The 22,795-nt window shown below is 48.8% G+C and overlaps 8 protein-coding genes across 8 annotated transcripts; 3 read left to right on the plus strand and 5 right to left on the minus strand.

Annotated features, from left to right (window-relative positions):
• Positions 1-75: 75 nt before the first annotated feature.
• On the minus strand, positions 76-873 carry sec66 (Translocation protein S66; the record flags this gene model as incomplete). The annotated part of the gene is made up of 2 exons (XM_064901933.1): positions 76-738; positions 808-873. The coding sequence occupies 2 exons, from the start codon at positions 871-873 to the stop codon at positions 76-78; spliced, it is 729 nt and encodes a 242-aa protein (XP_064751612.1).
• A 309-nt stretch (positions 874-1,182) lies between these two features.
• Positions 1,183-3,915, plus strand: NOP14 (nucleolar complex protein 14; the record flags this gene model as incomplete). The annotated part of the gene is made up of 1 exon (XM_064901934.1): positions 1,183-3,915. One exon carries the CDS (start codon positions 1,183-1,185, stop codon positions 3,913-3,915), a length of 2,733 nt encoding a protein of 910 aa, XP_064751613.1.
• A 1,051-nt stretch (positions 3,916-4,966) lies between these two features.
• LTR64_007617 (uncharacterized protein) lies at positions 4,967-6,718 on the minus strand (the record flags this gene model as incomplete). The annotated part of the gene is made up of 2 exons (XM_064901935.1): positions 4,967-6,270; positions 6,331-6,718. The coding sequence occupies 2 exons, from the start codon at positions 6,716-6,718 to the stop codon at positions 4,967-4,969; spliced, it is 1,692 nt and encodes a 563-aa protein (XP_064751614.1).
• Positions 6,719-9,131: 2,413 nt separating this feature from the next.
• LTR64_007618 (uncharacterized protein) lies at positions 9,132-10,085 on the plus strand (the record flags this gene model as incomplete). Its single annotated transcript, XM_064901936.1, has 1 exon — positions 9,132-10,085. The coding sequence occupies one exon, from the start codon at positions 9,132-9,134 to the stop codon at positions 10,083-10,085; it is 954 nt and encodes a 317-aa protein (XP_064751615.1).
• Positions 10,086-10,499: 414 nt separating this feature from the next.
• Positions 10,500-12,329, minus strand: ARO8_2 (Aromatic/aminoadipate aminotransferase 1; the record flags this gene model as incomplete). The annotated part of the gene is made up of 2 exons (XM_064901937.1): positions 10,500-11,699; positions 11,745-12,329. The coding sequence occupies 2 exons, from the start codon at positions 12,327-12,329 to the stop codon at positions 10,500-10,502; spliced, it is 1,785 nt and encodes a 594-aa protein (XP_064751616.1).
• A 1,122-nt stretch (positions 12,330-13,451) lies between these two features.
• On the minus strand, positions 13,452-14,143 carry LTR64_007620 (uncharacterized protein; the record flags this gene model as incomplete). Its single annotated transcript, XM_064901938.1, has 3 exons — positions 13,452-13,685; positions 13,738-13,865; positions 13,918-14,143. The coding sequence occupies 3 exons, from the start codon at positions 14,141-14,143 to the stop codon at positions 13,452-13,454; spliced, it is 588 nt and encodes a 195-aa protein (XP_064751617.1).
• A 2,446-nt stretch (positions 14,144-16,589) lies between these two features.
• TUB1_2 (alpha-tubulin) lies at positions 16,590-18,188 on the minus strand (the record flags this gene model as incomplete). The annotated part of the gene is made up of 3 exons (XM_064901939.1): positions 16,590-17,557; positions 17,604-17,970; positions 18,174-18,188. The coding sequence occupies 3 exons, from the start codon at positions 18,186-18,188 to the stop codon at positions 16,590-16,592; spliced, it is 1,350 nt and encodes a 449-aa protein (XP_064751618.1).
• Positions 18,189-19,826: 1,638 nt separating this feature from the next.
• LTR64_007622 (uncharacterized protein) lies at positions 19,827-22,745 on the plus strand (the record flags this gene model as incomplete). Its single annotated transcript, XM_064901940.1, has 2 exons — positions 19,827-20,315; positions 20,400-22,745. 2 exons carry the CDS (start codon positions 19,827-19,829, stop codon positions 22,743-22,745), a joined length of 2,835 nt encoding a protein of 944 aa, XP_064751619.1.
• Positions 22,746-22,795: the final 50 nt, after the last annotated feature.

The following is a 22,795-nucleotide window of genomic DNA, read 5'->3' on the forward strand; positions in this document are numbered from 1 at the left end:
CAATTGAATGACACATAATCATATCAAACTTCCACTCCGAAGCCAGAGTCATTCTTTAGTCCATATCGAATAACTTCATTTCTTCCCTTTCTTCTTCTTGGCCTTCCCAGTTCCACCACTTGTGCCTGCGGTAACTCCTCCGTCTGGAGGTGGTGTAGGATATGGCAAGTCTGAAGAATTGTCTTTCTCTACCATGACTGCGTCCTCATCACTTCCCTCAGTAACGGCAGCAGTCTTGGGCTGAGTCTTCTCTGATGTCGTAGTGGTAGTGGCCTTGTCGCTTTGTGATGCAGCACCTTCCAGCTCCAACCGACTCTGTTCCTTGACTTTCTCCCAAGCCTCCTTCTCCTCTGCAAGTGTACTTCGCTTCTCCTCGATCTTCTGCTTCGTCATCCGATTCACGACAATCTCATTAGCAGACTGGAAGATCGTCTGTCCCCAACCCTGAGCAAGCGCATTCGCTTCAGCCTGCACATCTTTGAGTTCCGCCTCTAATTCCTGCTCTGCTCTTAGCAGGCGCTGCCATATGTCGTCTCCCACGACGCCTCTCTGAAGTAACGTGTTCAGTGGCCCTTTGCGGGTCTGAATTTCGCGTATTCTCAAGATATCTTCGCATGCGCGTTCTTGTAGAGCGGCCATCAGTACGGAGTTTGGCACGGTCTTGAGATCAGCTTGTGTGTCGGTTTGGTGTAGTAGGGTAAGATACACATTGCGGGCGGTGTGTATTGGAAAATATGGCTGTAGATTTAGTTTTGAGCTCTGTTGACGCCGACGGTAGAGAGTACTGAATGTTGCGAGACTGCCGACTAGGATTGTGAGGTAGATGATAGGTATGAGAAGGGAGTAGAACGTTTGAAGCGTAGGACGCTGCATGTTGAGGTAGGGTCGCAAATGTGGTGATTGTGATCATGCGTTTTGTACTAGGTTTGCGTGCGCTCGAAACCTGCTGGGCATACAGTGGTATGTGGTAATCCTGCAAGGAGGAAGTTGCACTACTGGTGTTCAACGTGAAACTTGTCCTCTGCCCTTTCCCTCTCTTTCCCTTATCGATAAGCTTTCGCCAAGATTTCGGATTTGGCGCCAAAAGTTTTTGAAAGAGCCGAAGATCTGCAGGTGCGACCAGTACCAGTAGTGTTTGCCTCGAAAGCACCTTCTTTCTGCTCACCCTGGCTTGAGCACACTATGGCGCCGTCGCAGCTGAAGCAGCTAAAGGCATCATTACGCGAGGGTGGTATTCTAGGTCCTCAGAAATCAAAGAAGCAGCTTAAGAGCAACAATAAAGATGCTGCCGTCCGCCTTCGACGAAATGCTGCTCTCGAGGGAATTAGAGAGCGCTTCAATCCGTTCGAAGTCAAAGCCCCTTCCCGAACACCAAAGTTCGATATTTCGAGCAACAAGCCAGTGAAGCGAACTATTGAGCGGCCAGGTGTTACACGTGGACTAGGAGAGGAAAGAAGACGAGAAACTCTGCTGAAGGAGATGCAGAGTCGGAATAAAGTGGGTGGCATGCGCGACCGACGTTTTGGAGAGGACGATCCTACAATGACTCCAGAGCAGAAGGCTGCTGAAAGATTTGCTAGGCAGGCTTTAAGAGGTAGCAGAAAGAATGACATGTTCAACCTGGAAGAGGACGAGGACACAGAGTTGTCTTTGACCCATGGTGGCCGTGCATTGGATTTTGGTGATGATGCACCAATGTTAAAGGATGACTACGACGAGGATGAAGATGAGTCAGATGTTGAGGACTTCAATGCCGTGGACGATCGACCAAGAAAGAGACTGCGACTAGATGGGGATGAGGACATGGCCGAAGATGGAAATGACAACGATGTGCCGCAAAGGAAAAAGTCCAAGAACGAGGTCATGCAGGAGGTTATAGCCAAATCAAAGGCTTATAAGGCTGCTAGACAAGCTCAAAAGGAGGACGACGATGATTTGCGTGCTGAGCTTGATCAAGGGCTCGGTGATCTGTTTGCCGCTTTACAGGGGAAGAACTCGAATACGAAGCATCAACTACCAAGTCCTCCTACAACTGATTCCGAGCCATCAATTGATCCTGGTCGTGCAGCCATGCTAGCCGGAAAATCGAGAGAGGAGGCAGAGAAAGAGTACGAAAAGAACATCAGACAGATGAAGCTTGACGCAAGGTCGAAACCAAGTACTAGAACGAAGACTGAAGAGGAGAAGGCTGCTGAAGAGAAGGCTCGTCTAGAGGAGCTCGAGAGAAATCGTTTACGGAGAATGAGAGGTGAAGCTGAATCGACCGACGATGAAGACGACGACGATGATGAAGCTGGTGCTGACCTCACGAACGACGACCAAGACGATGCTGAGATGTTCGGCCTAGCACAGCCTCAACCGAGATATATACCACAGCTCGAGGTTGAGGACGAGGATCAGTTTGTCATGGACGACATCATCGCAAGTGATTCAGAGGCTGATCTAGCGAGTGATTTCGAAGGCAGTGAGTCTTCTGCTTTACAGGAACCAGTCGACGATGGAGACGATGATTTCATCAACGGTCTTGTTCTGCCTCCAAAGCCGACCATACAATCCAATGTACCAGCTGCAAGAACTGGTAATGATACCAAAGAATTGCCCTTCACATTCAGTTGTCCGCAAGATGTCGAGCAAATAAGATCAGAGACAAAAGGCATCTCAGCCGAGAGCTTGCCCACAGCGGTTCAGCGCATACGAGCTTTATATCACAAAGGTTTAGCAAAGGAGAACACAGAAAAGCTGGGCAAGTTTGCTCAAGCATTAGTTTCGTGGGTTGTCGATCTGGTTGATGGAAAGTGCGAACAAAGTCCTTCAATGCAAGTCATCGAACAGCTTATCCGACACGTACACTCCATGGCCAAAGCCCAGCCACTCGAGGTGGCAGCTGGCTTTCGTCAGCACTTCCGACGCTTACTAGAGGACAATCGAACCTTCACACCTGGTGATCTAGTCCTGCTGACTGCCGTTGCTACTATCTTCCCAACTTCTGACCAGTGGCACTCCGTGGTCACACCGGCTGCCCTCCTCGTGGGCAGATTCCTCGCTCAATCACCTTTGGAGACTTTGACAGACTTGGCGACTGGGACATATGTATGCTCGATCGCACTCCGTTATCAGGCAAAATCAGAGCGGTATGTCCCCGAAGCCGTTGTCTTCATGTGCAAAGCCATTTCCTTGCTTGCACCTGTTGAGGGATCTGCTGCCGTACCAAAGGAGACGCCTACTATACAGCATAGTACTGCTTGCCGCATCGCACGTCGAGAGCCAACACCACCAGCTGAAAAGTTGGATTTCAACGATCTTCGTGCTCTATCCTCTGGTAAAAAGCCTCCTAGATCCACGATCACTCCAGAGTCCCTTCTTCTCATACTACTCAAGCTCAGCATACCAGTGGTCGACTACTACACCTCCAAATCCGCATTTCCGGAACTCATCTCACCACTCAACCATCTTGTTGCTGTCAGACTCAGCCATCCTAAGAACCTCGCTCTTCTCCACAAGTCAACCCAGAGCGCCGTCGCATCGCTGTCCGCCTCATTCAACACAGCCATCGAGCTCGCCATATCTACTCGCAAGCCTCTGTACTTGCATGCTCACCGTCCCCTGGCGATCAAGTCCGCGTATCCTCTATTCAGTGACAACTACAATCCGGAACGTAGACAACGTGATCCTGACGAAGAGCGTGCCGAACTCAACAAGCTTAAGAATGAGCATAAGAAGGAACGCAAGGGCGCCATGCGTGAGCTGCGAAAGGACGCGAACTTCATGGCCAGGGAGCAGCTTAGAGAGAAGAAGGCGAAGGATGAAGCCTATGACAAGAAATTTAAGAGATTGGTTGCTGAGATTCAGGGTGAAGAAGGCCGAGAGGCCAAGGAATATGAACGTGAGAAGGCCAAGAGGAAAGGTAGATTTTGAGCTGGTGCTGGGCAGATTGTGTAGTATTCCTGGAAGCTGTGGCCGTAAGACCCTTGAATCCACACCTTGTTCTTTTCGCTGCTATCCATTTTTGGTCCTGTTGTTTCGTGCCTGCTATGATGTCTGCTACACGAGGCAATGCTCACTCAATCGGAGCAGTACGAGTGCGTAGCACTCTCTCCACACCCGCTCCTGGTTCCCCTGTTTTCCGGGAGTCTTCAGAAGAACCTACCAGGTTGTGCGTCGTAACTTCCCCAGATGAGAGCTCTCCAAATCCAAATGAAGCTGTCCGTACGGGCCCTCCCACACATCTTCAAGCCAAGGTAATAGTGTACCATTATGACCAACAAACGAAACAGTATAGTTTCCAGCTCCCGAGCATCCTGAATTGTGTGTGCACAACACCATCGTCGTTCACCGTATAACCTATTTTCTCCGAACCGCCACCAATAACCAAGCTTTCTCCATACCGTGCCAAGGACAATAGTTTCCGACCCTTGCTTTGTGCTCTATATGTATCCTTTTTCTTCTTACTTCACCTCCTCTCTTGGTTCTTGATCTCGGAGGCCGATTTCAATGTTATACGAAGCATACGTATCATCGTGACCTCGATTTCTTGACGGATAAAGTGTTCCGCGGGGTGTGTTGAGTGGGATCAGGATTTCGGAGCGGCTGAGGAGTGAATTGGATACCGTGGCAGATTTGACTTGAGTTCTGCTGCAAGTAAGTAGGCTGGTTCGCTAAAGCAACCAAACTTTGTTCCGGATGCTTGGTCTGACAGGCTCGGAATGCTTCGCTTGCTTGTAGTTTCTGTGCGCAACGTTAGCGTGGTGAATTGCTTCCGATCAGACGTGGAATCAATGCTGCACTCGACTGCTCTGCGACAAGTCATTGACACACGCAGAATCCCATGGTCTTCTTTTGGTAGGTAATTAACGAATTTATATTCGTTCTCGTTGTTATAGCAATTTCTATTGTATTCGCCGAAACCTTGTCCTGTACATAGGTACGTACCTTCCCAACCGAACGACCCAAAATTCCAGTATGCTTATCAATGTCTCCCCACCTCTGCTTCCTCTTCAGCCGCACGTCTCCTGTCCCTTATGGCTTTTTGACGCATTACCCAACAGGCCGCAGGGAAAAGTAGTGTGCTCACAAATACCCAAGCAAAGAGTACGCCGAAATTCAAGTCCAGTTCGTCCTTTGTACCAAATACTAACGCCTTACTTCCTCGTACGATGTGTCGTAGTGGCCACGCGTAACCCCACCTGTAGAAGTCGCTGGCGAGTTCCAGAGCGTAGAAGCCTGTTGATACATTCGTGATGACCCAGAATATCAAGAACAACGCCGAATAGGGTAATGGTGAGAGATAACTTAGAAGCATAGCCATGTTTTCACAAGCCAGGCCCAAAGCCGCCATGCCGACAAAATTGAGCATCCAATAGACGATCCAGGTTGCACGACCAAAAGGATTTGCGTTGAGGATAGGTTCTGTATTGCTCCATCCATGGTTGACATCCAATGCAGATCCTACTGGTGGTGTATTCGAGAACGGTATCAGGAAAGCCAGCGAGACCAAGCTATATGCAAGTGAGAGAAAGAAGTAGGCCACCATTGTTGCACACCAACGATAGATGATGAGTTGGACAAATTTTAGTGGTGGATGAGGTGCGGCTGGGTTTGGAAGGACAAATTTCATGTGAGTCGGGATGAAGAATGTGAAGCTGAAGAAAGCGATGATGATGAGGTATATCAGCCCAATAGTTATTGTCGGTATAGCAGCTGGTGGATCGAAAGGACGAAGGTTGAGCATGGTGAAGCTGATTCCGGGACTGACTGCTTGTGGTGCTCTCGAGTATGTCGCTACGTCCAAGGAACTGTTGGCAAATACAGTTCGAGCCCAATATGAGCCGAAGTTGGTGGTGATTGCAAGAGCCAAACTATCTAGCACCGGTACGATGTGAAAGTTGTAGGACTCAACGTCACGGGCTTGAATGTACACGATCGATGCAGCCCCACGAGGGTCGTAGGATGTATTTCCTGTTGCAACTGCCTCCTGCAGCAAGGCGGTGGCGTTGGAGTTGATGATGATAGCAGCCCAAATGTCTTCGTTGTGAACAGCGAGGCGTACATTTGTCGGATCGTTGTTGTACTCGGCAGGATCGCGGAACTCGAAGCCCAGGTGATCAGGACGAGAGGCCATTTCTGCTTCGCAGGCTTGGCGTATAAAAGGCCCGACGATAGGAGTATAGTCTTGGTAAGGCGCTACACCTTCAAAGCTAACCACAGCGACGGTGACATTTGGCATGTTTTTCTTGACATTGAAGATAACACCCCAGTAGATCGATAATATGCCTATTACAGCGACACACAATATCAAAAGCGTTCTGGAATATTTCAAAAACACCTTCTTACGTGTATGTGACAAGTCATGGTGCCAGAAACCGACCGGCGCTGGTGGTGTAGGCTTTGCTTTCTCTTCATCTGTACTTTGTACTTTCGCGGTATGATGATACAAGAGAGGGGAGTGTGGCCGTTGGCTCTCTTCCGTAAAGCGTCGTGCTACTTGGCGGCCATCTACTGTGTTGAGAACTTGAAAAAGATCTTTGACAGCTTGGTCGTTAAATCCCTGGCTATAGGAAACTGCTTTTGGTCGTTCAACATAGTCATCGTAACCTGGAGGTGTGGGTGTCGTTATTGAAACAGTGCCGTCTTCGTCTTCGACAGCAGTAGAGCTTGTACTCGTACTTTGAGTCGTACTGTGAGTCGTACTCTGATTGTATGTGCTGTGCCGACGGAACATGCTGTGGTTGCAGAATAATGTAAGCGATCAGCAGCAGCTTTATGAAGTCACAAGCCAATTCGATAGCAGTTTCATTCTCAAAAACTGCAGTGAGGTTGTGTTGTGACGGACAATACTGGAGAACATTCCTTGCTCCGGAGAGCGGTATTCGAACACCGACACCGACAGGGTGTAAGTGGCTGTCTGGTATATCATCAGCACCAGAGTAGTCCTCTTTGCCGCTGACCAGGTTCCATGATACAGCTGCAGTAGAAATGGATGATCCTAACCGTGCTGGGTGATGAACTAGTTCATTTCCGCTCTTGGCGCGCAATGTCATTCGTTCAAACCTTCTATAGAGGATCGTGACGCAGGAAGGCTACAAGTTCCAACTCAAACCAGCCAGGCACATCATGCCTTTATTGCATGGTTCGGACCAGGTCTCAGGCAGTCTCCTTCACGTAGGACTCCCAACCAGTATGTGGCGCGCTCCATCTGTGTGAATCATGACCACATTGCCTGGACGCCTGGCAAGGCATAAGATCGGTCTGACAAAGGGGTCGTTGATGGACGTGCAAGCGTGTACGATCAACAAGGACGTGCCCCTACGAGCGAGCAAGATCGCCAGCACAACAATCCCTATGCCGAGTTCAGCAGTAGGTCTCAGCGTTGACCTCGCACAGCACCTGTGACTCGTGTCAGACACTGGAGTGGACAAACCTTTGAGTACGATCTAGACACCGGGATATGGTTGTTACTGGCCAACTCCAGGGTATCGTCGGACTATGTGATCATCACGCATAATGAAGTCGACGGAAAGTTTAACATAAGGTTTAGCGGATATGTATCGATCATGCTGGTTCAACTGGGTCGGCGTACCGGTGAAGCTTCACCGTCCAATGCATTGTTGCTTCGATAATCAAGGTACAGGATGTTGATAACACGCGCGCATCCAGATGGAAAGACCGGAGTGTTTGTTATCGCAACCCTGATGGTGAGACTGAATTGTATGCAGAAAACTTGTAGTTGCGAAAGCGGCCACATTGCTCGAGTAACACTAGTCCAGGTTGAAGTGATGATCCTTCCAGGATGGCGGGGGATTCTCGATTACCTCCGCTTTCAGCTGAACGATCGTCCAATGTCAGAGTCGAAGAATATTACGTTGACAATTAACCTTTTCACTGACACGCATCTCCTCAAGCAGGGTTCGCACTTGACTGGATGAAAAACACACTTCCTATCGTCCTTGTCCTTTCTTCAACTTATTTCTGGCCAAAACGTCGTTGTTAGGCGATCAGTCCACTCTTTTGCATCAACCACTCAGAGAATCGGACACAGCAGGGTCCGAGATAGGCTTGTGCTGATCGGCTTTACGAATCAAAACTTTAACATAGTGTGACCATGTACTGGTTGTTGGTTTGAAGCATATATGTCGCTAAACATTGATTCGCAAGGACCTTCTCCCAGGACGAGGTAATTTCTTTATGATAGCCTTGCTTCTCTGGTAGAGCGAGTGTTTTCTGGGGTAGGACGTCCTGCAGGAACAGAGATCGACAATATGTGGTGGATAAGGCCCCAGAATAGCTTAATAAGTCTTGTAGGCTTGGTGCTTTTGCGTGTCGTTAATCGAGATATAGTCAGCTGGATTCACCTCCCAGATTCAGCAATCCAGGATGTATAGCGTGTATGTTCGGTATCGTATAGGCAACGGCGAGGCAATGCGCGGACATCTGACTCCAAATGAGCCGCAAAAATGTCATGTCGTGCAATTCTGAGAGGCTCAAGATATTTCTAATCGCTAAAAAATGATGTTCAGGAGTTCTGTTCTGTAACCAGTTAGTTTCTGGTTATGCCATGGCTTCGTGGACTAAGCACGTACCCTGGCGAGAGTCGAACTCGCGACTTTCGCATATCTCAATGAGTATACGATACTGATTGAATATAAGAACGACACGCTAACCCTATTGGAAATAGTTAATTTCCATGATTGACTGCAGTGAGAAGCATAAACACTCACACTGCGTCACAGGAACCTTTCAGGCCTATCGAGGGTTGACCACTCGACTGTGAAATTTGACAAATTTTCACATGTTTTTGAGAAGCAAATAATAAGTAGGCATTTTCAAAGTCACGTGAGTAAGTATGTAGACAATGAAGATCGCTCCGATCGTGGGGATGTCCATTAAATTTCCAGGTCTGTGGTGAAGAGCAGTCGTTCGAAGCACGGAATCTGTACTACGTGCAGGCGCAGCGGAAGAGGTCAGAAATTCGAAAGTAGTAACGAAGGGTCTCGCTCGGACGCACCTGCGAAAGTCGAAATCGAGCTCTTGCTTGGCAGAAAACTAAACACGGCAGGTGCACAGCTTGCGCCTGGCTTAATCGTGGTCCTTGCCTACGAGATTGCCCCTATAGAGATGAGGAGGAAGTGGTCACGATGGCATCCACTGCAGGAGAAGACGAAGATGACTACCTCAACATGACATTCGACGAGCACGAGAAAGCCTCGAAGAAGGAAACACTAACCCAGAGGAAGAAGCGATTGGCCCGCGAAGCAGAAGAAAGAGGAAGACCTAAATCAAAGGCACAGATCGCTGAAGAAGAACGCGCAAAACGCGAAGCAGCTTTGAACAATGCGAATGTTGATCAAAGTAGCAAGGCTTTCAAGATGATGGCAGCACTAGGATACAAACCAGGTAGCGCGCTTGGAAAAGTGGCTCCTGGTGGCAACGTTACTTCAGACAAGAGACTACTTGAGCCGATTGCCGTTGATATGAAAGAGGACAGAAGTGGTATTGGCGCAGACTCGGAAAAGAAACGAAAGTTTCGTGAAGAGGTCGAAAGACAAGCAAACTCTGAGAAACGTCAAAAAGTAGACGCAGAAGAGTTCCGTATACGCCAGCAACAAGAACGAGAAGAAAAGCACCAGGAGGGACAATTCTATGGCGCTATGAAAGTTGCCGAACGACTTGAAGATGAAGAGCTGGCCGACGAGAGGTCACTCCAGCCACGGACGAGCCGTCTTCTGGGTAGCTATAATGTCCTCTGGCGTGGCCTTATCAAGCAGCGCATGCTCGGCGAAAGAGACCGGCGTATGCGACACGATATGACCCAGTCTCTATCCAGATTACCGACCTATGACGATCCGGACGAGGAAAGAGAGGATCAGATTGCACTTAGTCGCAAAGACCTTGTTGAGGAGGCTGATATTGAGCTCGACCAGGAAGATAAAGAGCTTGAGGAATTCGAGGCTTTGCCGATTGATGAGAAACTGCAGAAGCTTGTATTATACCTTCGAGAGCACTGGCACTACTGCTTTTGGTGCAAGTACAGGTATCCCGACGATGCCATGGAAGGCTGTCCGGGTGTATCTGAGGAAGAGCATGACTGAACAGGCACAGTCTCGATGCTTCGGAAAGATGCGATGGAAACATATACGCGAAAGAAAAGCTACAATGGTTCACTACCGCCGCGCGGCCAGCCTCAATCGCCTGCCACAGAGTCCTGCACGATGTTCTTCAGGTGAGTCCAGCCTGTGAAAAAGACAACGGTGAAACCCTGCAAGTGTATCAGCTTCAAAGGATTTTGTGGCTGCTTGACCAATACTGAACTGTTGTGACTGATAATGCTAAGCCCAAAGGTAGGTCTGTCTTTCAGCTTTCGTTCGCATTCACAAGTTGAGAGGATCGATGAAATTGAATGCATCTATCATGATCTAGATTGACTACCTATGCTATGCAGCCTCCTTGCGCCGAAAATCATGCATTCGTTCCACAACTCCTGCCCAAATTCGTGGGTATATGTCTCATGCCTCTCGAAACTCCTCGTTCAATGTCTCAGCAAATCGTCTTACTGCCTCAGCAATCTTGTCATGAGGAGCTGCTGCAAACGTCATGCGGAAGTAGATAGTTGTATCAATATCTACCTCCTTTGCATTCTCTCCATTGTGCTCCTCGCCATTTGTCTGTCCATTCGTGACAGTGTTCTCGACAGCAGAAGCATCTTTCTCTGCCAAGAACCAACTACCTCTAGCAACCACCACATTGTTTCTCTTAGCTGCGTGCTCGAAGATCTCACCCTCCAGCTCGATCAGCAAAGCTCGCTTATCAGCCTCGGTTTGCAGACCACTCGATCTCTCTTTCCAGACAGGATGCTTTGACCCATCGACACGTAGCCACTGGAACATACCAGCAATAGGCGCATCGAACTGAACAATATCCTTTGGCAGGTACTCCTCGCAGGCAGAAACAATGCCATCTCTTCGAGCGCTGTACTCATGACGGAGTGTCTGCAACCACTGTAGGAAACCTTTGTGGCCCCATTCTTCCTCCAGCAATTTATACAGTGCGACCATGGAGAAACCACTGGGGTTTTGTGCCGAGTACTCTGAAGCGCGCACGAATCGCTCGAGTAAATCTGCGGGACCTGTCACCCAGCCAGTTCGGGAGCCTGGTGCGATGATCTTGGAGAACGAGTCCAGTCGCAACACGTTGCCGCTTGTGGACAGAGCAAGGTAGGACGGGACAAGAGAGTCGATGAACGCGCTCAACTCTTCTGTTGTGGATTTCTTCGTGCTGCCATTCGTACCATCATTGTGCTGTCGTGCCTTGCTTGAGTACTCCTCCATCTGCAGGAAGTAGTATGGTTCATCCTCAATAACAAAAACATCATACTTGTCACAGACTGCCAGAATATCCTTTCTCCTCTGCTCATCCTGCGTAGCACCAGTCGGATTCTGACCCGTAGGAATAGTATACATAACCTTCGGCCTCTTCGCACCACCATACTTCGTCGTACCGAAGCAAGCGCCTGAATCCCAATTGCCAAGTACATGCTCCAGATCTTTAGCACATAGACCCTTCGAGTCCATCTTAATGCCAACGGGTACCAGACCAATCGGCAACGCAGTCTCAATAGCACTGCTGAACGAATATTCCTCGAAGATCACCGCGTCACCTCTCTCGCACAACATTCGCAGCGCTATATCCAGAGCACTAGTATTGCCCTGTGTCAAGCAAATTTCCCAATTCGAGTAAGGGGGATGATGTACGATCTCGGTGTGTTCCGTCAGATATCGCAGTAGTTGAGGTGGACCCATACTTTGTCCATAGTTTAGTGCGATGTTGAGGTCGATGGACGATTTGCCCTCCGTAACATCGTGCTTTCTACTCTTTATCGTGGTTGTTTGTCGAGAGTTGAATTCAGGCGCTGTAGGGATGTCGAATGACAGTTCTTCGAAGGGGAAATACTCTGAACTTGGTAGACCACCACATAAGCTGATAGTACCCGGTGTCAGGTACTTCATTGCTCCTTTCAATGAGCTGGATTTTCGAGCTTTAGCTTCTCGTGATAAGTGCGAGTTGTAGAAACTTTTGCTGGCTTTAGGTTTGGACTTGGCGCCGGGGGATTTGAACATGTCTGCTGAGGAGAATAGAGCTACTCCTGTCACGAGTGGAGTGGAGGACTCTCTGTGAGGCAAGACATCGTCGTGGCGAAATCGAGTCACTGTCGGTTGTAGTTGGGTGATTGGATCGGGTACCGCAGTGGCGGTTGTATCGGTCGTAGCCTCTATCTGTGCTTTTGTCTTGCTGGGCGATGTTCTGAAGACTGGAGCTTCTTCTGCATGAGGCGCCATGATGAGAGCTCCTCTACGGCTCAGGTGCCTTCTCAGATACTTCTGCCCTGACTAACTCAACGTTTTGGTCGAAAGTAAGTCTGGTCGATTCTTCTGGTCGTTGAGGACAGGTAGTGGTACTGAATGCTACCTCAGACGAATTGATGTTTGCTCTTCGTGTTTGTAATCCTCGTTTATGGTTGTGTCTCAGAACGAGCGGGTGTATTGGTATATGACTGAAGGTTCACTTGGCAAGCAGGTACTGTTGGGACAACCTCACTTCTTATTCAAACTGCCAACACGTTCCGTAAGAATAAATATGACATAGGCTTGGTGGCCAGGGAAAACTTCTTGGGCAGGGATACGAAAAAATAACGAAAGGCTTGATCGTGAGTGAAGAGAACACCTGATCAGGTACAAACCCACTCGATGAGGTCGCAATCGAGCTGTTATGTAAAGATCTTGACTATCAGTGCTGGAAAATTGATAGCGCTTGTTCGGTGCGGATAGATAAGGGTTGTGTCGGAAAACCGCGTTCAGTTTGTTGTTTTCACACGATTTGGAAAATTGACTTCGCGCTAATCAGGATTAGTGCTTGAGGGAAGGAATGAGCACGTGGTTTTTGATCTTGTCATGACAAGGCGTGCATTGGTCAATGTGCAGTGTGTGCGGAACTGGAGCGTGGCCCGTCCGAGCGCATCGAGGCCAAGAAAGATTAGTTCAGTGCTGCAAACAAGTCAGAGAGAGATAGTAAAGGAACGTACTGTTGACCATTGAAGATATACTCAATATTGGTGCGGGAAACGATGTTCAAACTGTTGTCTATTCGGAGTCGCTTCCGGCACTGGACATATAGTCCACTCATGACTGTACATTTGAATGACAAGTTGGCAACTGACCATGACCTCCCACAATACTCTCACATATTCCCACTGCTCTTACCAGCGTTCGCCATCCACTATACCGGTTGTGCTGTGGGCAGCTCTGAAGCCTTTAAGTCTTTTTGAAATCCATGAAGTTATCCATCCCTTTCATACAAGATCGAATCCAGAGGTAAAAGTATATCAAGTTGAGCATCACAGCCCAATTGACTTTGTTGCAAATCGAGCCGGTCATTCTTTCGTGGCCGTCGTGATCCCCGGCCTAATATCCATCTCCACCAATGCCATTATGCCCAGGTGCCAGACCAGTATAATATGCACCAGTCGCGTCTTGATCACCAGTATCCAACCCTTGTGTGGGACTAGTCGTGTTCTGTTGGTTGCCGACGAATGTTCCAGTAGTAGTATTGCTGGAAGCACCGCCTACAGGTCCACCACTAGGAAAGCCTCCAGAGCTCGTAGGTCTATTCTGGTTGTCGGTACGGGAGGATTGAGTCTATAAGTTGTCAAATTGATGGATGGTAGATACGAAGCGAATTCGAACAAACCTCGCGATACTTGGAGAGATAGATCTTCAAGGCCTCAGCATAATTCTCAAATCCAAGAGATGTCATGGCAAAGAGAATATCTTCGCCATTAACCGTCTTTCGCTTCTCCTGCTGACATTTCTCGGACGCTGTGTGACATCAGCAAACGCTTTGGTCTCTGGAGACTTTGAGAATACTCACCTTCGCTAGTGATAAAGCTGATAAATTCGCTGACGCATTCTTGCATGCACTCTTTGGCTTCTTTGGCTATTTTCGCATTGTCTGGTAGTGCAGTTTTCATGATTCTGGCAACTGGAGCAAAGTTACGGATGTTAGCATCTGAAGCTGCATGTTGACTTTGATGACTATGGAAGTGAGTGCCGTTCTTGGATGAGGAGGACTCCGTAGGCGAGAAGTCAGAGGACATGATTTGAGCATCAGGCTTCTTGAATTTGGTTCTTAGTGGTCGAGGTACCGCAAGGACGAATCACGCGCGTGTGTATGCAAGTCGTGGCTGGAAAGAGCAGAACGGTCGACGAATAAGCGCATTTGACCTGTCGGCGTAGCTGCGTGCGTGCAGAGTCGCACGTAGACCTGTACATCTGTACGCTTCTGCTGGTGGCCGTTGTGTTTCCCACATACCACAACACGCGCGACAGTGTCACGCAAGGTACAAAAAATCAGGATTTGAGGAGGATGGGGTAACACATAGGGGGGAGAGGAAACCAACCATTTGCTATCGGAAGCCATCTGTCCTGCTCTTTCACTTCAAAGTCTCCAAGGCCTCCTCCGTGTGCTTCGTCTTGTCTGGACATATCACCTTCGTCTTCACCAGATTGATTCTGTTCGACATCAGTGTCCTTGGGTGGAGAGGTCGCCATCATGTATATCTGGGTAGCTGCAGCAGTATCCGGGACTAGGCGAAGATTTCTATCTACCACGTCACAATGGAGCGATTCGGTAGGCTGACCTCCTGACAGTGGTCCTGCGGTCCGCGTCACGTAGTCTATTACTGGGTGTCTTTGGTTCTCGAGATGAGCCCACTCGATGCCTAAAGCGACTAGCTGAGGCGAAATGGTGAGGCAGGGCAAGGATAGGGCAGATCAGTCGAGTCAGTGACCGTGTTTTGCAGGCGGTGAAGGCGTGAGCTGGATCTGTGATCAAGTTAAGACCACGCTTGCTATGCACGATAGATCAAGCGAGTCCACTGGGATATATGCAGCAGGAATTTACTGGTATGCAAGCAGATTGGTGGTTTCTTCCTTGTAAGACTGTGCTATAGGGTGATCGCGACAAGTCCAGCTTGATTTGGTATCGTCTAGCCGTGTGGCGTACACTCTAATGGTGTCTTTTAGTCGCGTGAAGCAGGTGTGATCTGGGAGGAAGTAGCTCCAGCAGGCGCATGCGCGTAGACGGCTAGGAGCTGAGCCCACGCAGTGCTTGCTTCGTTGTGAAAAGGTGATCGGACGTCTGAACAGTGGCAGGAGACACAAAGGTGGGTGCCCAAGATGAAGCGCAAGAGAAGGAAGAACGAAGGCCGCCGTGGGAGGGGAGCAAGCATGGAGGCACAAGCTGCATGTTAGTGCCCATGCTTTACTAGTTATAGCCGAGCCGATGCGTGCTCCGGTTACTAGTGAATTAGTGCCCAGGACAGCCTGAAGGACTTTGGCAGCGGTATTGTGGTAGAAAGAGACAAAGCTCTCTGTTGAGCTCGTCGTCACCGTCACGAAAGTGACTGAATTGTTTGGTCTTGCTTTAAGTAATTTCCTTCTATTGGTCTGCTTCGTGCCACTCAACAAGCTCTCATTCGGTGATCGTTGATCTTTTTGCCTATTGGCTACACTTTCTGATAGTAATAAAGTTGAGGACCACGCACAGTCTACAGGTGTCGCGACGGCTCTTCTCTCCAGCCGAATCCTTCATCACGACTATTTCAAGGCCTTCGAACAATTACAGCCTACGTATCGATTTGATTTCATTCAGTGCCAGCGTTCGACCAGGTTGTCACACACTGAAACTAACAAACTGCTTGACCTGACTAACAATCTGCCTCTTGCTTTCCCCCTACGTCTGTCTCTGAGCAGTGCATCAAATACTGGCGATTGCATGGTAAGCATTGACAAGCAGAGAAAACTTCGGAATGGTTCATCGCTCGATCACATGAGATTGGTTTCATGCGATTGAGCCTGTCGAGAACAGCCAATAGAGTCGTCCAAGGGATGTGTGCTTCACCTATTGGGCAGTACTGCACATTCGGTAAGAGGTTGCATAACAAGCGTCTTGCCATGCATTTGACGCGAACGAGCCAGCAACAGATTGTAAGTGGAACAAACGCGACAGAAACATGAAATGCTGAAAATCAGCTATTCTATACTCCTGATTGATCTGAAAGTGCCGTTGCCTGGAGACAGCCGTAAGGCGAGCGAAGAAATGACAACATATATCAGGCCTCTGTTTGAAGAAAAAAAAAAAAGACGGCGTTGTACCAGGAATGCCTCATGTTTTGGGTATCCCTGCATCAGCAAAACAGCCGTTGGGCTAAAGAACAAGCATGTACCAGATCTATCGTGTTCGTGCAATTTACACGATACTGGACAAGTCCGACGTTGTTGACAAGGGAACGACAACCGAGATGTGGATGCAGCTTGATCTAGGGACGGGTTTGCGACTATCCAGGTTGTGCTCTTGCAGGACTGTTTGACGGACAGCTTCAGTCGTGCCCCAATATGCCACAGCGACCCAACACAGGCACGCACAACAGGTCTCAATAACATCTACTGTATCAATAGAGACCATGTTGGGTGTAACACATTCAACGCTTCGCTAATGATACATCTTTCTTCCTTTCGAGCCTTGTGTGCTCGTCAGAAGGCCTAATGCTCAGTTACATCTTCAGCGTCCACTGCGTCAGCTGCAACTTCTTCGTAATCCTTTTCCAATGCTGCAAGGTCTTCTCGTGCTTCGCTAAGCTCGCCTTCTTCCATACCTTCACCCACGTACCAGTGAACAAAGGCTCGCTTGGCATACATTAGGTCGAACTTGTGACCAAGTCGAGACCACGCCTCAGCGATGGCAGTAGTATTTGATAGTACACTGACCGACCGTGATTGCTGAGCGAGCTCCGAGTTGGGCATAGTGAGAGGTGGCTGAAGGTTGATGCCAACCTTGAAGCCTGTAGGGCACCACTCAACAAAACTAACTGTGCTTTTGGCTTTCATGGCAGCTATAGCAGCATTACAATCCCGAGGGATAACGTCGCCTCTGTAGAGTAGAGCAACAGCCATGTACTTAGCTTTTCGAGGATCGCAGACGACCATTTGACTGCCTGGTTCGAAGCACTGAGCAGTAAGCTCAGCTACTCTGAAGCTTTCGTGGGAGGCTTTTCGCCTGGAAACGACAGGAGCGAAGCTAATCAGAGGATAGTGAATACGCGGAAATGGGACAAGGTTGGTCTGAAACTCGGCCAAATCAATGTTCAAGGCTCCCTGGAATCGTAGACTGGCTGTGACTGACGACACCACCTGGGAGATAAGTCGGTTGAGGTGCTCAAAATCAGGTCGGGGAACGTCGAGTTTGCGTTTGCAAATATCGTAGACAGCCTCGTTGTCGACTAGGAACGTGCAATCGGCGTGCTCGATCGTCGAATGTGTCGCGAGGACGGCATTGTACGGCTCTACCACCGAGGAAGAGACTTGAGGTGCAGGATAAACTGCGAACTCAAGTTTCGACTTCTTGCCATACTCAATCGAGAGACGCTCCAACAGTAGAGACCCAAATCCTGAGCCTGTGCCACCGCCGAATGAATGAAAGACTAGGAAGCCTTGGAGTGAGTTCGAGTTGTCTGCAAGGTCTTAGTATGTAGCAGAACCAACGATGAGATGTTTTACCTGCAACTCTTCTGACCCTTTCCAGCACATCCTCTACCAGTTCTTTACCAACAGTATAGTGACCTCTTGCATAGTTATTCGCAGCGTCTTCTTTGCCCTTTACCATCAACTCTGGGTGGAAGAGTTGGCGGTATTTCCCAGAACGTATTTCGTCTAGTGGCGCTGGGTCCAGATCGACGAAGATAGAGCGTGGGACGAATTTGTCGCCTCGTGTTTCGGTAAAGAAGGTATCTCGCGAGCCAGTATCAGTCACCTGTGAGTCGGGATCGGGCTTTCCATCATATCCAAGCCCATGCTCCAGGCAGTATAATTCCCAAGCTGCATTTCCCAGTTGGACGCCCGCCTGTCCAACGTGTATGTGCACTACCTAGAATTGCGAATTAGCCTCGACGATGGTCCCAGGGTATAGTATAGATGCATTGTGAGTTGACAGTGGCGCAATCACGGAAACATCATGCAGAGACAGAGATGATGGCAGAGTCCACAGCGGCTGTCAAGGATGATAGAGCCAGGGCTACAGGGGACTTGAGGTCTGTATTGACATTTGGGCACGGATGTGGTGTAGCATACCTCACCTCGTGCCATGTTGCAGAAGTTGAGTGCAATACTCAATACACTGACTTATGGCGACAGCTAACGTTTGAACTGATCATTGCTCATCACATGCGAGCCTTTCCAAAGGTATCAGAGCGCTGGTTCTGCACATCAGGCAGGTATCAATATTATGCCGTCGAATATTCTTGCAGCCTGGAATCCTCCAAAGTCAGCAGCCTGAGGTCGGTCGGTCCGGTAGTTGACCGTTTCGCTGTGCGGAGAGCGACTTGAAAACACTTTTGAAACTTGACAACCAACTACCTTGCAACTACACCTGTGTTTTGGCACACAATCGCGATGCGAACCAGAAGTAAGCACCAATGAACACATGAGGCTAATAGTAATGTGCATACATGTTGGCCGAAGTTCGAACAGCACCGTGTTCTGCAAGATGATTGCATTAAAATGATGGCGGGTATTCTAACTCCAATAAGTACTAGGTCACTACCATGTTCCTGGATCAAATTCTTTGACGATCTTAATAAATGTCTTCGTTCCTCAATATCCGATGGATCAGGTACCTGACTTGAGTGTTTGATCAGTGCTCCCTATAGGAAATAGAACACGTCACGGTAACTCGGAAAAAGCTGTCCTCGCCTGCGCCGCCGACTGGAAACTCTTAATTCTCAACGAGAATCCTTATCACTGATGCAGACTCCTTCAGACTATCCGGAAAATGTATAGATTGACACCTCAAGACTTTTCCATCCTCAGAGCTGCCGTTAGCAAAATGTTGTTTCGGATACCAGCTTTGCATGTGACAAATTCAAGGGACGCTCTTGAAACCGTCTGCAGAAGAGCACTTTGTCAACCTCATTGGCCGACTATAATAAAATGCTACGAAGGTCTTGGTACCTGCATAGGAGGCGTGCGTGACGGAACGCCACAAGGCCTGCTCGGCGAACATTCGTTCTCCACTCAACTCCAACAAGGATCTGCCAAGCTGACATGATCTTTCAAGATCAGCATGCTGAAACGAATGCTTCTTGGCCAGGTGAGATTAGACAGAATCACTGGCCACACAGTCAAAGCAATACGATTGTACTCTGACATTTTTACAATCCAGAAGTTTTAGGGGTGCAGATAATGGGCCGTGAGCTGCCGAAGAGACTTCACGGCTCAGTGACGTAGCATTCAAGCACCTGCCGTTGTGGTAAGGTCCATGAGTGTTGCTGGTGTAGTAAATACTACAATGCACTCCTCGGACGGCATTTAGGGGAAGAGACCTCGACGGCTTCTCTGCTACGAATGACTTTGTGCTACAAAGAAGAGGAAGAGTAAAGATAATGTTGGTCCCAACAGTGGCTGTAACGTCCAGTAGCGTCACGTCTCCACTTGAACTTGAAGTGTGATCGCCATTTTTTACCCCATCGGCGACTGCCATACAAAGTGTACCACAGTACTCTTCCACTGCACGCTTTTCAATAGCACTCTTCAAACATTTCTCTCGTTACCTATTCATGTATTCTTACGCCACTGTGTTGTGATTTTGTATTGAAACAGACCCGGCATTCAGGGAGGCATTTCCCAGACGATCGTTAGCAACGCAAATTGAAATATATGCCGCAGGCTGGCAAAGATTTCTGACTTCGTCCGACACGTCCGTACACGAAAACGCCATAACCCAACATGGCTACGCCTAACAATGAGAAAGAGCGACCTGAAGTCGGGCCAAAAAGAAGATCGAGCGACGAGGAACAGACAGTATTTGGCTCTGGCGAAGCCCTTCGCCAGGAAGGCTCGCTCCCGGCTCAAGAGCTACATGAAAGGCTCAGATTTGAAAAGCAGAAGGATGAGGGAGCTAATTACCTCGAACGCTTCGACTCCCACGACCACGATCACAATCCGAGTGCCTCGCGTGTCAGGGAAGAAATAACAAAATTGGACGACGAGATTGCTTTAGAAAAAGCAGAGAAGATCGTTTCACAGCAGATGGGTCAAGGTGAAGAGATCGAGGCTCATTTACACCGCTCCAGGCCTAGGAAGCTTGAGCCCGTGGATGATTTCGATGCTGCAACAAATCCTGTACACGAGGGCACGAAAGTATACAAACCTCCGGAAAGACCGACCACCAAAATTGCTGAATTCTTCAAATATATCCATGGTTCAAGTTTTATTGTACGGTGGTTTGTCTACATCGTTCCTGTATTCCTACTGCTAATCATTCCTGTTTTGATGGGGGCTTTTCTACCTGCTGGTCAGGCTGCTGCTGTCGGAGATGTTGAGCTTCTCTGGTTTGGTGTTTGGTTGGAAACTATCTGGCTAACGTTATGGGCTGGTCGATTGCTGGCTAAATGCATTCCTTATCCATTAGGACTCATCTCAAGTCTGTTCACCAACAATGCAAAGAAGTGGCGAGACATGGGCAAGGCTTTGGAAGTACCAGCTACTCTCTTCTTCTGGTGGCTAGGTGTTCTTGTTTCTTTCCTACCAACCATGAAGAACCACCACACCAATGGCGACAAGAGTACGAGGCCATGGGAGACGTCACTCAACAAGGTGATCGTTGCAGTATTCGTTGGCATGACCTGTAATTTCCTCGAGAAGATCATCATCCAGCTCATTGCCATTTCGTTCCATCTTCGAACCTACGCCGATCGAATTGATATCAACAAGTTTCAAATTGGGAGTTTGACAAAGCTATATGTCTACTCAAAGGCTCAGATCGCTATGGAAGACGCGGAATTTGAGGAAAAAGCACCACCCTCTGGCACAATGACTCCTGGTGTCATGGCCGGTCAAGCCAGAGATGCTATCAATAAAGCCGTGGCTAAAGTGGGCGATGTTGCTGGTACAGTTGCTGGCGATTTCACTGGTAAGAAGGTTACCAAGAGTGGCCATCCTTCGCAGGTCGTCCTGACTTTATTGAACACGACAGCTGGCTCGCAGATATTGGCCCGACGTTTGTATCGCACATTTGTGCGGGACGATTTTGAGACTGTCTTTAGTGGAGATCTCAAACCTGCCTTCGACAACGATGACGAAGCTGATGCTGCATTCAGCATGTTTGATAAGGACATGAATGGTGACATATCGATGGAAGAGTTGGAAGCGGTCTGTGTGGAGATTGGAAGAGAACGCAAAGCCATTACTGCTTCGCTCAAAGACCTCGACAGCGTTGTCAGTAAACTCGACGATGTGTTCCTCTTCATCGTGGTCGTCATCTTCATCCTGGTCCTGATCTCGCTCCTGTCAACTTCCGCTGCTGGCGCGCTCACCTCCGCAGGATCAACTGTCTTGGCCCTTTCTTGGCTGTTCGCTGCCACTGCGCAGGAATTTTTGCAATCTATCATCTTCGTCTTTGTCAAGCATCCTTTCGATGTGGGCGACAGAATCTCTATCTATGGTAATACGGGGTCTCAACTGAAAGGAGATGACTATTTCGTAAAAGAGATCGCTCTTCTGTATACCGAATTCAAGAAGATGGAAGGACAGATCGTCCAGGCGCCTAATTCCTACCTCAACACGCTCTTTATCCTGAACATGCGCAGATCTGGAGGTCTTGCCGAAGCTGTTCCTATCGTTATCCGTTTCGGTACGACGATAGAGCAGATCGATGCATTGAGACAAGCTCTTACTGAGTTCGTTCTATCTGAAAAGAGGGAATATCAGGGAAAGATTTTGACTGAGCTTCGGGAAGTCACCGAGGCCTATTCCCTGACACTCAACGTTGTCTTCTTCTACAAGTCCAATTGGCAGAACGAGTTGTTGCGTCTTCAGCGCCGAAACAAGTTTATCTGTGCTTTGATGATGGCCATGCAGAGTATCGGCATCGAAGGTCCGCGTCGCAACAACGCCGGTTGGCGTAATGATATTCCGATGTTCCTGCAAGGTTACGGTGCACCTCCGCCAAACTACACCACGACGAATACTGATGGTGGTAACCCTGCTCAAGCGACTGAAGCTCCTGGCATCTCGCAGCCTCTCTCCCACAATTCTATTCTTAAGCACTCAGCAACCACTGGTCGACCTCGTGGTTCATCCATAACTCACATGGCAAAACATGTCGATTTCTCTTTGGGCATGAAGAACATGTCAACCGCAGAGTTCATGGGCGAAGATGATGACTATAGATCCCCGTCACGCTTTCGAGAGATCATCCGCGAGGCCAATGAAGGGAACGACGAAAGGAGACGGAAGGAGCATGAAAAGGACATAGCTGTAGCACGTACTTCGTCACGTGAGCTACCAAGAGTCTCGAACGATAGCAACCCACAAATGTCTGGTGGCATATTTCGACGCAGCACAACCCTTTCGACACGGCCTCGAGGAGATAGCATTAGCAGCCAAATCACACACCGCAACCGGTTCCTCAGCCGACTAGGACATGCCGGGCGAAGTATAGAGGTGCCAAGAGACTCACTTGCTGAGGAAGGTCATGCCGGACCAGCTACACTCGATCCACGAAGTGGCAAAGTCTCAAACCAGGCAGTACGACTCGATTCCAGGACGTCCGCAGAACTGAGCCAAGCCTTCCCTCCCGCGTCTGTCGAGCCGACCATCAGTCGAGATTTTGAACTGAGACGGTTGGAGAGCAAGAAACAGTGAAGTCGGATCAATATATAAAAACTGTTTCCATACATTCGAAATGGAGTGTT

The sequence above is a fragment of the Lithohypha guttulata genome (genome assembly GCF_036872675.1).
Source record: "Lithohypha guttulata strain CCFEE 5908 chromosome Unknown scaffold_6, whole genome shotgun sequence".
Classification (NCBI taxonomy): Eukaryota; Fungi; Ascomycota; class Eurotiomycetes; order Chaetothyriales; family Trichomeriaceae; genus Lithohypha; species Lithohypha guttulata.